Consider the following 15,602-nt stretch of genomic DNA (forward strand, 5'->3'; position numbering starts at 1 on the left):
GTTAAATTCACAAGTACATCCAAGAAAAGGAAACCATCTTTAAAGTATACCAACAAATCCCTCTTTTATTAAAGAAAGTCTTTAAGATTTTTGGATTAAAAATGTAGAACTTCCAGTAAATTAAAATTTTTATAGCACAAAGGATAATGCAGTAACTAACATTTCATAATGACTAAGTTATAACAAGCAGAATGCTAGCTATAACTATTGCAGATGTTTTATTCAGTGTTGTGCCCTTTTAAAAATGTCTGAGTCTCCTTTCTGATTGGGGTTAGTTGATTGGGTAAGAAAGTACAGTGATGGTTCCAGCTTCAGCTTCCTATCCCCTACCTCCTAGTTTGACTTTGAAAATACTGGTAGTAACTTGAGTAGACCTAGAGAATGTTTTACACGGTTAGTTGTTGCTGAGAAGAGTTAAGCCCTAACTTCTTGGGGTTGCTTTTTAACTTTGGTTAGCGTTCAGAATCTTGTAGGACTCATGATTGAAGGAGCTGAGAAACTAATTTTTGCCTTTCACTAGAATTCCTGATTACTAAACCTAGATGGGTCCTTGTCACAATAGCTTGTATTGTGGAGAACTTGGCTGTAAGGCTGTGGAGCCATTTCTTCCTTCTGATCTTTTCCAAACTTACCCTGGTGCTAATTTCTTATTCATTGAAATTTATAGGTTTTTTTTTTTTTTCCTGTAGAGTATTTGAAGCTTCATACTTAATGTAGTAGCCACAGTTTAGCCATGGTGTTCATGGATTAAGTGTGAAAATACTGTTGAATGTCTACCTGTTACAAATTTATAGTTTATGAGTAGGCGTTCTTAGCTGATACTTTCATAGCTGTGATATTTTTTCCCAGTGGTAATCTCCAAATCCATGGTACATATAGAACCCTGAACAAAATTCTACTTTATCGGCTATATCATTGTAAAACCTTTGTAACTCCCATATTATGAACATCAAATGAGGCAATGTGTATAAAACTGTTTTGTAAACTGTGAAGTAGCCTACAGATACACTTAGCATTATTAATGCCTTCTCCAGATGTAACTCTGAAATGATGCTGGTTCTTTCTTTCTGTCACTAAAAAAGTGATTCTTAACCAGGAGAGAAACAAGGGACCCATTCCCTTCTCCAGGGGAATCTTCCTGACTCAGGGATTGAACCTGGATCTCCTGCATTGCAGGCAGATTCTTTACCATCTGAGCCACCAGGAAAACCCAATGTTTTCATAGTCATGGGTTACTGTGATTTTTTGATTACCTAATACTTGAACTACCACTTCAGTGGCGTGATGTAATTTATCAGAGTCCACCTTAAAAAACAGAAACTACTTAGAGATTTTTTAAAATGTTTAACTGGAGGATAATTGCTTTATAGTGTTGTGTTGGTTTCTGCTATACAACAGTGTGAATCAGCCATAAATATACATATATCCCCTCCCTCTCAAGCTTCCTTTGGACAAAGCGGAATCAGGATATCGAGTTTAAAAACACACTGCTTTAGCTGTGACCCTAGGACCAGGAAGCTGCCACCACAGTTGCCTAGACATGGGAACCTGCAGTCTGGCCCCCGCTGCAGCTGCCATGAAGCAGGATTGTGGAACTGGTGTCTCCATGGCTTTACTTGCCAGCAGAGACCCACCAAAGCTGCAGGAAGATGACTGTACCTCCTCTGCCATGTAAGTCTCAGGCATGTGTTTAACTGGTAGCCAGACTCCTAGCTCAAAAATGGTCTTAAGACATGTAGTTTTCAGTTTTCCCGTCTTTCTCATGCTGAAGGCATGTTAGAAGGCACAGGGGGAAAGGATGCTGATTTACTGTTTAAACATGTTCCATCTTACAGTGTCCCCACATAGGAAAGGTGTCAAAATACTCTCAAGGCTGGCAGTTGATTTACTTCTCACTTTGAAGTAGAATGAAAGTTATCTCTCCAAAGGTGCTGTCTCACCTATCACTCCCTTGCATTCTGAAATACTTTCTTGAATGGAGGGGGAGGAGGGCGTGGAGACGATGCTCCAGGAATTCCTCGTACCTCACAGCCTTTTTCGTGTCACATTCCAGAATCAGAGTATGCTTGTGGGAGCCCACTGCCTATGTGTCCCTTGTTAGCCATGCTCACCAGAACTTGTGCATACATCAGTGTCTGGCTCAGAGGCCAGCAGGGAAAAACTGCAAGTCCCACTGGCTGAATTTGCCTCGTTGCTTATATTTAAAACACAAGATTAAGAGGGGCCCTAGAAAAAAGCATGCTATTCTATTCTATTTTATAGTGTTGTATGTGTTAGTTGCTCAGTCATGTCTGACTCTTTGTGACCCCATGGATTGTAGCCCACCAGGCTCCCCTGTCCATGGGATTTTCCAAGTAAGAATACTGGAGTGGGTAGCCATTTCCTTCTCCAGGGGATCTTCCCGACCCAGGTATTGAACCCAGGTGTCCTGCATTGCAGGCAAATGCTTTACCATCTGAGCTACAAGGGAAGCCTTATTGTGTTACTGGGCGTTTAGAAATTCTGCTTCTTCCTGACTTCAGATTATACTACAAAGCTACAGTCATCAAGACAGTATGGTACTGGCACAAAAATAGAAGTATAGACCAATGGGACAAGGTAGAAAGCCCAGAAATAAACCCATGCACCTATGGGTACCTTATTTTTGACAAAAGAGGCAAGAATATACAATGGGTCAAAGACAGCCTGTTCAATAAATGGTGCTGGGAAAACTGGACAGCTACATGTAAAAGAAAGAAATTAGAATACTTCCTAACACCATACACAAACATAAAGTCAAAATGGATTAAAGACCTAAATGGAAGACCAGAAACTATAAAACTCTTACAGTAAAACATAGGCAGAACACTGGATGACATAAATCAAAGCAAGATCCTCTATGACCCACCTCCTAGAATAATGGAAATAAAAACAAAAGTGAAGAAGTGGGACCTGAATAAACTTAAAAGCTTTTGCACAGCAAAGGAAACTGTAAGTAAGGTGAAAAGACAACCCTCAGAATGAGAGAAAATAATAGCAAATCAAACAACTGACAAAGGATTAATTTCCAAAATATACAAGCAGCTCATACAACTCAATACCAGAAAAACAACCCAATCAAAAAGTGGGAAAGAGACCTAAACAGACATTTCTCCAAAGAAGACATACAGTTGGCTAACAAACACATGAAAAGATGCTCAACATCACTCATTATCAGAGAAATGCAAATCAAAACCACAATGAGGTACCATTTCACGCCAGTCAGAATGGCTGCGATCCAAAAGTCTACAAGCAATAAATGCTGGAGAGGGTGTGGAGAAAAGGGAACCCTCTTACACTGTTGGTGGGAATGCAAACTAGGACAGCCACTATGGAGAACAGTGTGGCGATTCCTTAAAAAACTGGAAATAGAACTGCCATACGACCCAGCAATTCCACTACTGGGCATACACACCGAGGAAACCAGAATAGAAAGAGACACGTGTATCCCAATATTCATCGCAGCACTGTTTATAATAACCAGGACATGGAAGCAACCTAGATGTCCATCAGCAGATGAATGGATAAGAAAGCTTTGGTACATATACACAATGGAGTATTACTCAGCCATTAAAAAGAATACATTTGAATCAGTTCTAATGAGGTGGATGAAACTGGAGCCTATTATACAGAGTGAAGTAAGCCAGAAAGAAAAACACCAATACAGTATACTAACGCATATATATGGAATTTAGAAAGATGGTAACAATAACCCTGTATACGAGACAGAAAAAGAGACACAGATGTATAGAACAGTCTTTTGGACTCTGTGAGGGCGGGGGGTGGGGGGATGATTTGGGAGAATGGCATTAAAACATGTATAATATCATATAAGAAATGAATCGCCAGTCCAGGTTCGATGCAGGATACAGGAAGCTTGGGGATGGTGCACTGGGATGACCCAGAGGGATGGTATGGGGAGGGAGGTGGGAGGGGGGTTCAGGATAGGGAACACGTGTACACCCATGGCAGATGCATGTTGATGTATGGCAAAACCAATACAATATTGTAAAGTAAAAAAATAATAATATAAATAAATAAAAAAGGGAAGGGATATATGTAAACCTATGGCTGATTCATGTTGAGGTTTGACAAAAAACAACAAAATTCTGTAAAGCAGTTAACCTTCAATAAAAAAATAAACAGTAAAAAAAAAGAGAAATACAAAGGGTGAGGTTGATAAAAAGCCAGAAAGTATCATTCATTATCCCATTAAAGAATTTTGTATTCATAAAAAAATTCGGCTTCCTTTAAAAATCCTTTTATGCATTTTTTTTGAAACTATAGCTTCTTACTTAGATTGTCGGCTGTTTATAAGTTTTGTTTCTTAAAAACTTTTAGCATATATATATATATATGTATGTATATGAAGTAATTTTAAACTGACGTAAAAGCAGAAATAGTTCAGAGTTCCTTATACCCTCCACCTAGATTTCCCAATTGTTGATATTTCTGAACCACTTTAGAATAACTTAAAAGCACAATTTCCCATTATATTTCTCAAAAAGTGTGTATTTTCTGAGTATAAGGACACCGTCCTACCTATTTACATCATAACCATCATGTTTAAATGTTTTAATGTGTGATTTGTTATGACATGGATTTTCCTTTTGAAAAAAAATACAGGGAGAATTTACTTTAATGCAGCAGGTATTACTGAAACTTGATGCAGTTTAAATGATTGTTTTCATTTCTGTCATTCATAAAGTATTTGGTGGCAAGCACAGGTTTAGGTACTGGAGAAACAAGCAGGATAAGCTTTGTGCTCTCGTTAGTTTATGATTCTGCAGGGGGAGAGAGGCAAAAGAATATCAGATGATGATAGTTTATAATGAAAATTAAATGAGTGTGAGAATGGAAGGTGGCTGCTTTAGCTCAAACAGTCAGGAAATACCCTGTGTCCATGGGATTCACCAGGCAAAAATACTGGAGTGGGTTGCCATTTCCTCTTTCAAGGGATCTTCCTGACCTGGGGATCAAATCTGGGTCTCCTGCATTGCCAGGCAGATTCTTCAGCATCAGAGCCACCAGGGAAGCCTCTGAGGAGACACTGAAGCCTAGATATGAATGATAGGAAGGAGCCAGCCATGGAAGGATCATTTTAATCTGCCCATAATTTGAGATGCTTTATCTTTTCAAAGGTGCTTATTTTCAGTGACTTCTAACAATATTAAGGACCTGTAAACCAACACATTTGCATAAAAATAGTGACTCCATTGGTACAATGTGTTATTTTTATGGTGAAAATACCTATCTGTTAATTTGTCTGATAAATGTGAATTTTCTATCTAGGTTTCCTAAAATCAGCACTGTGATGCTTTTCAGTAATTTATGTCAGACTGATTGCTCTTTCTTTTAAAAATTGAAGTGAAGTTGATTTATAATGTGTTAACTTCAGGTGTACAGCAAAATTGTTGAGATATATGTATATATATATTCTTTTATATATATTTTTTCAGATTCTTTTCCATTATAGATTATTATAAGGTATTGAATATAGTTCACTATGCTATACAGTAGGACCTTGTTATATATTTTATATATAGTAGTATATATCTATTAATCCCAAACTCCTCATTTATTCCCCCGCCTTTACCCTTTGGTAATCATAAGTTTGTTTTCATCAGAATGATTGCTCTTGCCTTCTTTGGGGGTGTTCAAGCCAGTGACACTTTTGTTCTGTGGAACCATTTATTTTCCATGGGAATGGTTTTTCTCATGGCATATTTATTCTTAGGTTTTGTTTTTTAAATGTACATTCACTCTTGAATGTTTCAGGCAGCAGCAGCAACAACCAGCTCCGCCAGGACAGCTTACACACCTGTGTGAAAAGTCGAGCACAAGTTCTGAAGCACCCGACAGTGATCTAGGTAGGCCTCCCGACCACACATTGTGTTTGTTACCTGCATGCTCTCTTTGACACACAGGCTCCATGGGATTTTTGGCTTTGTAGGCTGTTTTCTCCTCTTTCATTATACTGAAATTCTTGAATGAATTTGTGATCTACTAAACTTTCTTGGATTAAGGAGCCGGCTGACTCCTTAATGTACTTGTGTCCTTAAAACAGTCAATGAATGTTTTGCTTTAAAATTATAAATAGTACTTGCAATGTCACAGTAATTGGTACATTTTCCAAAAGTTTCTCAAAGATAATGAATAATAGTAGGTGGAAAATAAGTTCATTTTACTCCTTGGAAAACTAAAAACACTTGAGTGTAGTCTGCATTACAACGTAGAAGTCTAGAATTACTTATTAGACCTTGGTTTAATAAATAGGTCTTGAATGTTGGCCAGTTATTGGTAGTAGAAACTGAGTGAAAAAGAAACTGTATCCAACAAAGAACTTGTAAGTAGGACATAAAAAGAGCTCTCAAAACTAAGAAAATAACTCAAAAAGATGCGCAAAGGATTTGAACACTTTACCAGGTATATGGATGAAAATTGGGCATGAAAATACACTCAACATCACTAGTCATTAGGGAAATGCAAACTAATCCCACAATGAGATGCCGTTACACACTTGCAAGAAAGACTTAAGAAGATAATTAAATTGACAATACCAAACGCAGGCAAGAATCAGAGCAACTGGGACTCTCATACATTGTTAGTAGGAGTGTAAAATGGTGCAACAACTCTGGAAAAGAGTTTAGTATTTTCTTACAAACTTATATGTATACTTAACCATGGAATCCAGTAGTCCGACTCCTAGTATCTAACCAAGAGAAAAGAAAATTAGATTCACACAAAAACTTACTGTGAATGCTCTAGCTGATTTGTTCATAATAGCCCCAAACAGGAAGCTGCTTAAAGGTTGTTCTTCAGATGGTGAATAGACACATAAACTGTTACATCCAAACAAAGGACTACTATTAGCAATAAAAAGGAGTGAATTGGTACTTTTTCTTACACATTCTGCTAAGTACAGCTAACAACCCTGGGCTTTTGTATAAAGCAAATATAAGCCGAATCTGAAAGGCAGAGAGAAGACAAACTGGCTGGGAAGCTCAGTGGTTAGTAGCCTCAATTTTCTTTTTGCCCCAAGAAAAGCCCACTCTATGGAGTCATTGATCATAGAGAAAGCAAAGAAATCCATAAAAACATCTGCTTGATTGACTGTGCTAAAGTCTTTGACTGTGGGGATCACAGCAAATTGTGGATAAGTATTAAAAAGATGGGGATACCAGATCACATTACCTGTCTCTTGAGAAACCTATAAGGAGGCAAAAATATACAATGGAGAAAAGACAATCTCTTTAACAAGTGGTGCTGGGAAAACTGGTCAACCACCTGTGAAAGAATGAAACTAAAACACTTTCTAACACCATAGACAAAAATAAACTCAAAATGAATTAAAGATCTAAATGTAAGACTGGAAACTATAAAACTCTTAGAGGGAAACATAGGCAGGACACTCTCTGACATAAATCACAGCAAGATCCTCTATGACCCACCTTCCAGAGGAATGGAAATAAAAACAAAAATAAACAAATGGGACCTAATTAAACTAAAAGCTTTTGCACAAATAAGGAAACTATAAGCAAGGTGAAAAGGAGGCCTTCAGAATGGGAGAAGATAATAGCAAACAAAACAACTGACAAAGAATTAATCTCAAAAATGTACAAGCAGCTGATGCAGCTCAGTACCAGAAAAATGAATGACCCAATCAAAAAGTGGGCCAAAGAACTAAACAGACATTTCTCCAAAGAAGACATACAGAGGGCTAACAAACACATGAAAAGATGCTCAACATCACTCATTATCAGAGAAATGCAAATCAAAACCACAATATACCATCTCATGCCAGTCAGGATGGCTGCCATTAAAAAGACTACAATGAATGCTGAGGAGGTTGTGGAGAAAAGGGAACCCTCTTACACTGTTGGTGGGAGTGCAAACTGGTACACCTACTATGGAGAACAGTATGCTAAGTCACTTTAGTCGTGTCCGACTCTGTGCGACCCCATAGACGGCAGCCCACCAGGCTCCACCATCCCTGGGATTCTCCAGGCAAGAACACTGGAGTGGGTTGCCATTTCCTTCTCCAATGCATGAAACTGAAAAGTGAAAGTGAAGTCGCTCAGTCGTGTCTGACTCTTCGCAACCCCATGGACTGCAGCCTACCAGGCTTCTCTGTCCATGGGATTTTCCATGCAAGAGTACTAAAGTGGGTTGCCATTGCCTTCTCCAGGAGAACAGTATGGATATTCCTTAAAAAACTGGAAATAGAACTGCCATATGACCCAGCAATTCCACTGTTAGGCATACACAATGAGGAAACCAGAATTGAAAGAGACACATAAACCCCAGTGTTCATTGCAGCACTGTTTACAATAGCTAGAACATGGAAGCAACCTAGATGTCCATCAGCAGATGAACGGATAAGGAAGTTGAGGTACATATACACAATGGGATGTTACTCAGCTATAAAAAAAGAATGCATTTGAGTCAGTTGTAATGAGTTGGATGAAACTGGAGCCTATTATACAGAGTGAAGTAAGTCAGAAAGAGAAACACCAGTACAGTATATTAATGCATATATATGGAATTTAGAAAGACAGTAATGACGATCCTGTATACAAGGCAGTGAAAGAGACACATGTAAAGAACAGACTTTTGGACTATGTGGGAGAAGGCAAGAGTGGGGTGATTTTGAGAGAACAGCATTGAAGTATGTATATTACCATCTGCTAAGTCACTTCAGTTGTGTCTGACTCTGTGCAACCCCATAGATGGCAGCCCACCAGGCTCCCCTGTCCCCGGGATTCTCCAGGCAAGGACACTGGAGTGGGTTGCCATTTCCTTCTCCAATGCATGAAAGTGAAAAGTGAAAGTGAAGTCGCTCAGTCATATCTGACTCTTAGCGACTCCATGAACTGCAGCCCACCAGGCTCCTCCATCCATGGGATTTTCCAGGCAAGAGTACTGGAGTGGGGTGCCATTGCTTTCTCCGTATATTGCCATAGGTAAAAATAGATGACCAGTGCAAGTTTGATGCATGAAACAGGGCACTCAAAACTGGTGCTCTGGGACAACCCAGAGGGGTGGGATGGGGAGGGGGTTCAGGATGAGAGGACACACGTGCACCCGTCCCTGATTCATGTCAATGTGTGGCAAAAACCACCACAATATTGTAAAATAATTATCCTCCAACTAAAATAAATTAATTTAAAAAAACCTAGACAGTGTATTAAAAAGTAGAGATATTACTTTGCTTACAAAGGTCTGTATAATCAAAGCTATGGTTTTTCCAGTAGTCATGTATAGATGTGAGAACTGGACAATAAAAAAAGCTGAGCACTGAAAAATTGATGCCTTCGAACTGTGGTGTTGGAGAAGACTCTTGAAAGTCCCTTGTACAACAAGGAGATCAAACCAGTCAATCCTAAAGGAAATCAACCCTGAATATTCATTGGAAGGACAGATGCTGAAGCTGAAGCTCCAATACTTTGGCCACTTGATGCGAAGAGCTGACTCACTGGAGAAGACCCTGGTGCTGAGAAAGATTGAAGGCAGAAAGAATAGAGGATGACAGAGAATGAGATGGTTGGATGGCCTCACTGACTCATTGGGCATGACTTTGACTGGACTCCAGGAGATGGTGAAGGACAGGGAAGCCTGGTGTGGTGCAATCCATGGCGTGGCAGAGTCGGACACAACTGAGTGACTGAACAACAATGGGGAACTGGATCCCACCTGCCACAACTAAGAGTTTCCATGCTGCAAGTAAAAGATACCCCCTGTGCCACCAAAAAAAAAAAAGATCCTGCGTGCTGCAACTAAAACACAGCATAGCCAAATAAATCTTAAAAAGAACACTAGGAGGAATAAAAATATGTGTAAACACAATAGACTTGCCTCTCCTGTTCAGTTTTCTAAATTATATTTTACAATTACAGGAAGAATTATAACTGATTTGGTTTTTACTGTAAAATATAGGAAATACTTAAGGCAATTATAATCAGAGGAAAGTAAAGGGAGGTAAGATTTTTAACTTTCATTTGAACTGGTGCAGCCACTCTGGAAAATAGTTTGGTAATTTCTATAAAACCTGAATATACAGTGACAATAAAGCCGTTGGTTATATTCCCATTTAATCCTAGAGAAGTTAAAACTTGTGTCCATGCAAAAACCTGTACTTGAATGCTCATAGCATCTTTGTCATGATAAAAACATGATAAAAACAAGTGTGTTACAGTAGGTGAATGGTTAAACCAACTACGGTACATCCATCCCATGGATACGTCTCAGTATTAAAAAGAAACCAGGAACTTCCCTGCTGGTTCAGTGGTTAAGACTTCTGTGCTCCCACTCCTAGGGGCACAGGTTAGATCATTGGTCAGGGAACTGAGATCCTGCATGGCATGTGGTGTGGCCAAAAGAATTTAAAAAAAAATTTTTTTTTTAACTTTTAAAAAAAGAAACCAGTTGTGGATACATGCAGCAGCTTAGATGTATCTCAAGGGCATTATGCTGAGTACAAAAAAATAAATCTCAAAAGATCTCATATGTAGGATTCTAAGTGTGTGGCATTCTAAAAATGACAAATTGATAGAGATGGAAAGCCAATGAGCGGTTGCCTGCAGTTAAGGAATGTAGGGGGCCAGGGAAGAGAAGTGAGTGTGGATAAAAAGGGATGGCAGGAGGGGGACTTTGGTGGTACCTAACAGTTCTCCGTCTGGACTGTGGGGGTGGTGGTGGTTACACAGATCTTCACATACGACAAAATACCATAGAACTAGCACAACATTGTAAATACCAATGTCAGTATTCAGGTTGAGGTTTGAGCTGTAGTTACGTAAGATTTAATTATTAGGTGAAATTTAGCCAGTGTACACAGGACCTCTTTGAACTATCTTTGCACCTTCCTGTGCATCAATAATTATTTCTCAAAACAAACTTTCCAGTAATGTATGTATCATTGACAGACACAAAGTTAAATTTTCTTTCCCTTAGCATAATGTTTTTGTTGAAGATGCCATATTCAAAGGTTGCATACACAATGCATGATTGCATTTGTGTTGACTTGCAGGAAAAGGCAGAACTGTAGGGCAGAAACCATGTCAGTGGTTGCCTAGACCTAGGGGTTGGGAACTGGCTACAAAGACAGCATGAGGGAGTATTCTGGGTGCATGGGATGGTTCTGTCTGTGTCTGGGTGGTGCTGATGGTTATACCACTTGGTATTTGTCAAAACTTGAGGAACTGTCAAAGAGTGGATTTTACTGTCTATAAACTTTCAGAATCAACAAAGGAAACTATAGTAGTCAAGTAAACAGTTTCTGAGCGCTTACCTTTTGATGACTTTGGAAATTTTCCAGAACTTTCTAAGAAATATGTGTTTTATCCCCAACAGGTGATTCTATGAGTGAAGAAGACATGCTTCAGGCAGCTGTGACCATGTCTTTAGAAACTGTTAGAAGTAAAACAGAAGGAAAAAAGTAATACCTTTCACAAATCATTTAGATATTCAATCTTTCCAATATTGTCCTGTGTGATTACAGCATAGGGTCCATTTTGGTAATGTGTCAAAGAGAACAGTTTTCAACAGAGGAAAAAAGACTTAGGTGGTTTGCAAACAAAACAATGAGATGGTGGAGAAATACATCAGTTGTAGGACTAAAAAATGATCCTCCAAACACTAGCCAAAAAGGCATTCAGCAATTAAAGAAATTTAAAATAGTTTTCTAAATGTTCTTTTTTTCTTTTTTGAGTGTGCAATATCATATCTAAAATTAGGGCATTTTTCTTGGATCTTTTTGCAGACCAACTAATTATAACTAGCTCTGGCCACAGAACTTTCCCCACACACCTGGTCTTTTCCTCCTTTTTGCATAGGGAATCGGGCTCACTTTTATCATCTAATAGTTGCTCTTATTTCTCTTTAACCAAATTAACCTTGTAGGACAGTGTCTTCTCCATTTTGATAATAGCAGCGGTTCCAGGATAAGCTGTTTTCCTTCTGACTGTATCGTGCACTTGGGTGGTTTCTCCTCTTTATTTTCTCTGATCACAGTTTCTCTGTTACCTGGTTTTCATTATTTTCTACTACTCTGTTGAAAGACGGTAATGTTTCTTGAGGTTTTTAAGCCCTCGGAGAAGGGATCATTATTTCATGACTCCAGTGCATTCCTGTACTCTGAAATCAGCTCTACACAAGTATTTGAGAGTAAAAGAGAATTCTGTCATGTGTGAGCACATCCATTGTCAGATGCTTTGTGGCTGTCTCCTCAGTTAGGTCAGAACTTTAAGGCGTGTTGTAACCCTCTTTCCTGCACCCTGTTATTTCCTTTTCTTTTGAAATTGAGAAAAATAGGAGGAGCATAGTGTGCAAGCTTCCTTCTGTTACATACAGTGTGTGTAAAACAACATACAGGGCCCACTGTGAACGACAGATGAAATGTGGCCTTCGATTTTAGTAGCAGTTTAATTTTATTTTTCCTCTTGTGACCGGAGCTGTTTACAGTTGAGTTATGAATGTGGATGTCTGCTTCTGCTGTACATCTTTTAGTAGGTAGATCTTGCCAGAGATAACCATTTAGAACATGGAAATAATTTACCAACAAAACTGCATTGAAATTTGTACTGTGACTTGACACTTGCATCATGTTTAAATAGCTTCGAATTACAGAAGGCACAGTACTGAATGGATTTGTAAATAAGAAAGTCTTTAGTTTTGATAAACATTCTTTAATTGGGATGCAGAGTTTCCTGCTGGGTCATTGCGGTGGGATGATTTTCATGAAAGTTAACCATGTCTCTCTGAAATGGGCCTTTTAGATTCTCCCCTTCCCTCATTCTCTATCCCCCTTTGAAGCCCTTTTGAATGTTGAATTGTTCATTAGCTAAAATTTAAGAAGATTCAGCTGACAACTTAGAAAATTAAAGTATGATATATTGCCATACCCTGGTGTATGGCTACACACATTTTATCAGGGAATTTTTTGATGTAGGATTTATTGCTAACTGAAAAGAGATGACAAAATACCTTTTATTTATGATTATGAAATAGCTTTTACTTGGATAGAGACAGACTTTTTTTAAGTCATTATTTTGTGCCAAGTTAAGTTTTATGAAGTTCCCCTTACATAAAATTAAACAGTTTTATTTTAAAATCTAAAGGTTTCTTTTGACCATTGAAAATGTTTCAGAAGAATTATAAACTTTTAGAAGTGCAAGGGATGTTGGAGTTTGGTACTACTCCCTGAGATTTACAAACCAAAATATTTTAAGACTGGACATTTCTGTAGTTAACGCAAGTATGCTAGTCATATTTTCCATGGATATTTGACCTGTATCTTTTCTCATTGAAAAAAAATACATTAATTCTTACATTTGAATTGATGAACTACCTAATACAAAAGTGAAAAAGCGAATATACATTAAAAAGTTTTAACCTTGAAAATTTATAAAGTTCTTATATTACACACCCTTGCTAAAGCACTTAAAGGAATATAGGACGTTGACCTTCTTTTGTTAGGGTATTTTTTTAAAGCAGGGCTGAGCACACACTGGATATATTTGAATGTGTTTATTTAGTTTGTTGTGAAATTGTTCCATTTGGCAGGCAGACTCAGAATCACTAGAAAACTGCCATCTTGTGTGGATTGGCATAAATATTATTGAACATTTATATTCCATTTCTTAATTGATTGGCCAGTATGTAAAGATGCCAGTGCTCATAACCACAGTAAGAAAATTATGAAGTTACACAAAGTTATAGTTTACACAGGTTGTACGGTTTACTTTAAACCACCTGCAAGTCAGAAACAATGAAATTCACCGTAACTGTCCTGCTAAGAACTTTTATTTATAGAAAGATTTCCATTCTGTTTTACCAATTGGGAACACCTTGATGTTTAATATTTAAACTATTGGTATCATTTTTCTAATGTATAATTTGTATTACTGGGATAAAATAAGTACCATGGCAATGCTAGTGTTATAAGTGAAGTTTAAACAAGCTTTGGAAATAACACTTTCACACTGATAGATGTCATGGATTTAATAAGTAGTTATTTATGTTTCAAAAATTCAGAGTAGTTAACATCTAATCTAAACCATCATTAAACATTTTTACCATAATTAACATACAAATATTTCAGTAATGCAAGTAGTTTGAAAAGGCTGCTGCAGGTAAACTGTATTTCACCTCTAAGATCTTGGCCAAATAATTTACGATTCACAGAATATTTAAGGTGCTTTCTTTCTTTAAAACTTAATTTTTCTTAATTGAGGCTTTATTCATGCCATAGTTAATGAAGAAAAACTCCAAACTAGTTGAGGAGCAAAACTACCCATACTCTACATTGTTTCATTTGATGTTAAGTCAAATAAAGTAAGTTTTATGCCAGTAAGAGCCTAAGACATTTTCAATGTCTGCATGTTTGATACTGTTTTCAAATAGTATCACACTAGTGCCAAGATTTACTAAATGTCTTAAAATTGGCCCATTTGGAGGTGTACAAATGCAAAAAAGATGGATTCTCAGTGCACAGGCAAAAATGTAATGATGATAATTGAAATTGCCTAGATTGAAAAATAAATCTTAATGTTTTAAATTCTTAAGAGGATTCAATCTTTAACATTGATGACTTCCTATTAGAAACTTTATCTGTAATTGGAGCAACCTATGGCCACTACTTTCAAAGTTAATTGTTGCAGCTGGGCCCTGACAAGTATGGAGATATTACAGATGTGATCTTAATGAAGAAAAATCAGGTTGGATTAATTATTTCAGCAGTATAAGTAAGTTTTCATATTTTCAAAATAAAAACTTTGCTTCATTTCTGGTCCCTTTGTAACCAGCATCTTTTGTTAAAGAAATGAATGAACTTGTATTGTTTTTTAAATACACAACATATTTTTGTTTCATTTTGCTTTCATGAATGAAAATATTGACATGGTTGTTTAATTCTTGAATTTTGATTTTTTGTTGTTGTTCAAGAAAATGTCTGCTATTTTAATTTTTTTGCAAAATGGTCTGGCATTTTAAAAAATTAATGCTACTAATCACATCTAAATTATTGCAATTGGCATGTTTAATTATCATAGTATGTCAATAAATGTTTTAAGACTATGGATTCATAAGACAGGGAGTAGAAAGCATTTGTGAAACATATTTGGAAATTCCTGATTTGTTTAGGAAGCACTTGACTTGTCTCTTGCATAGTTCAAAAGTGAATATTTTCAGGAATTTTTTAAAGAGGAAAACATACATTTGAATGTGATTATCTAATTTCTACAACACTGGATAAGTAGGAATGCATTTTTAAAAATTACTGTTCTGTATAAGTAACCTTTGAAACTCAAGTAAAGAATTAAAAGCATCCTTTTGGCCACGACACAGGTGCACTGTGGCAGCGCCATTTGCTCAGGACCCAGCTCTGCAGCCCTTGTGTGTGCGCTCTTCTCTCTGAGCTGCCTTGCCGTTAATACACACACAGGCCTTCCTGTCTGGTCCTTAGAAAAGCCGGGCTTCCAAAGCACTGTTGAACACTGAGGATACTGTTGTTAATGTGGATGGTCGATGAGTTGTATTTTAAATATCAAAGATTATTAAATAAAGATAATGTTTGCTTTTTTTTA

General features: G+C 37.4%; 1 protein-coding gene across 5 annotated transcripts in view; it reads left to right on the plus strand.

Annotated features, from left to right (window-relative positions):
* The window catches only part of ATXN3 (ataxin 3), a 37,518-nt gene extending 21,916 nt beyond the window's left edge, over positions 1 to 15,602 (plus strand). For 3 of the 5 annotated variants that reach the window (XM_025271791.3, XM_006071232.4, XM_044933393.2), the window contains exons 10-11: positions 5,797 to 5,888; positions 11,371 to 15,602. In XM_025271791.3, coding sequence (XP_025127576.1) covers positions 5,797 to 5,888; positions 11,371 to 11,459 — 181 coding nt within the window. In that variant the 3' untranslated portion in view covers positions 11,460 to 15,602. The remainder of the gene's footprint in view (positions 1 to 5,796; positions 5,889 to 11,370) is intronic. The other 2 variants (XR_006547165.2, XR_006547166.2) reach the window with 1 other exon arrangement.

The sequence above is a fragment of the Bubalus bubalis genome, chromosome 20 (genome assembly GCF_019923935.1).
Source record: "Bubalus bubalis isolate 160015118507 breed Murrah chromosome 20, NDDB_SH_1, whole genome shotgun sequence".
Classification (NCBI taxonomy): domain Eukaryota; kingdom Metazoa; phylum Chordata; class Mammalia; order Artiodactyla; family Bovidae; genus Bubalus; species Bubalus bubalis.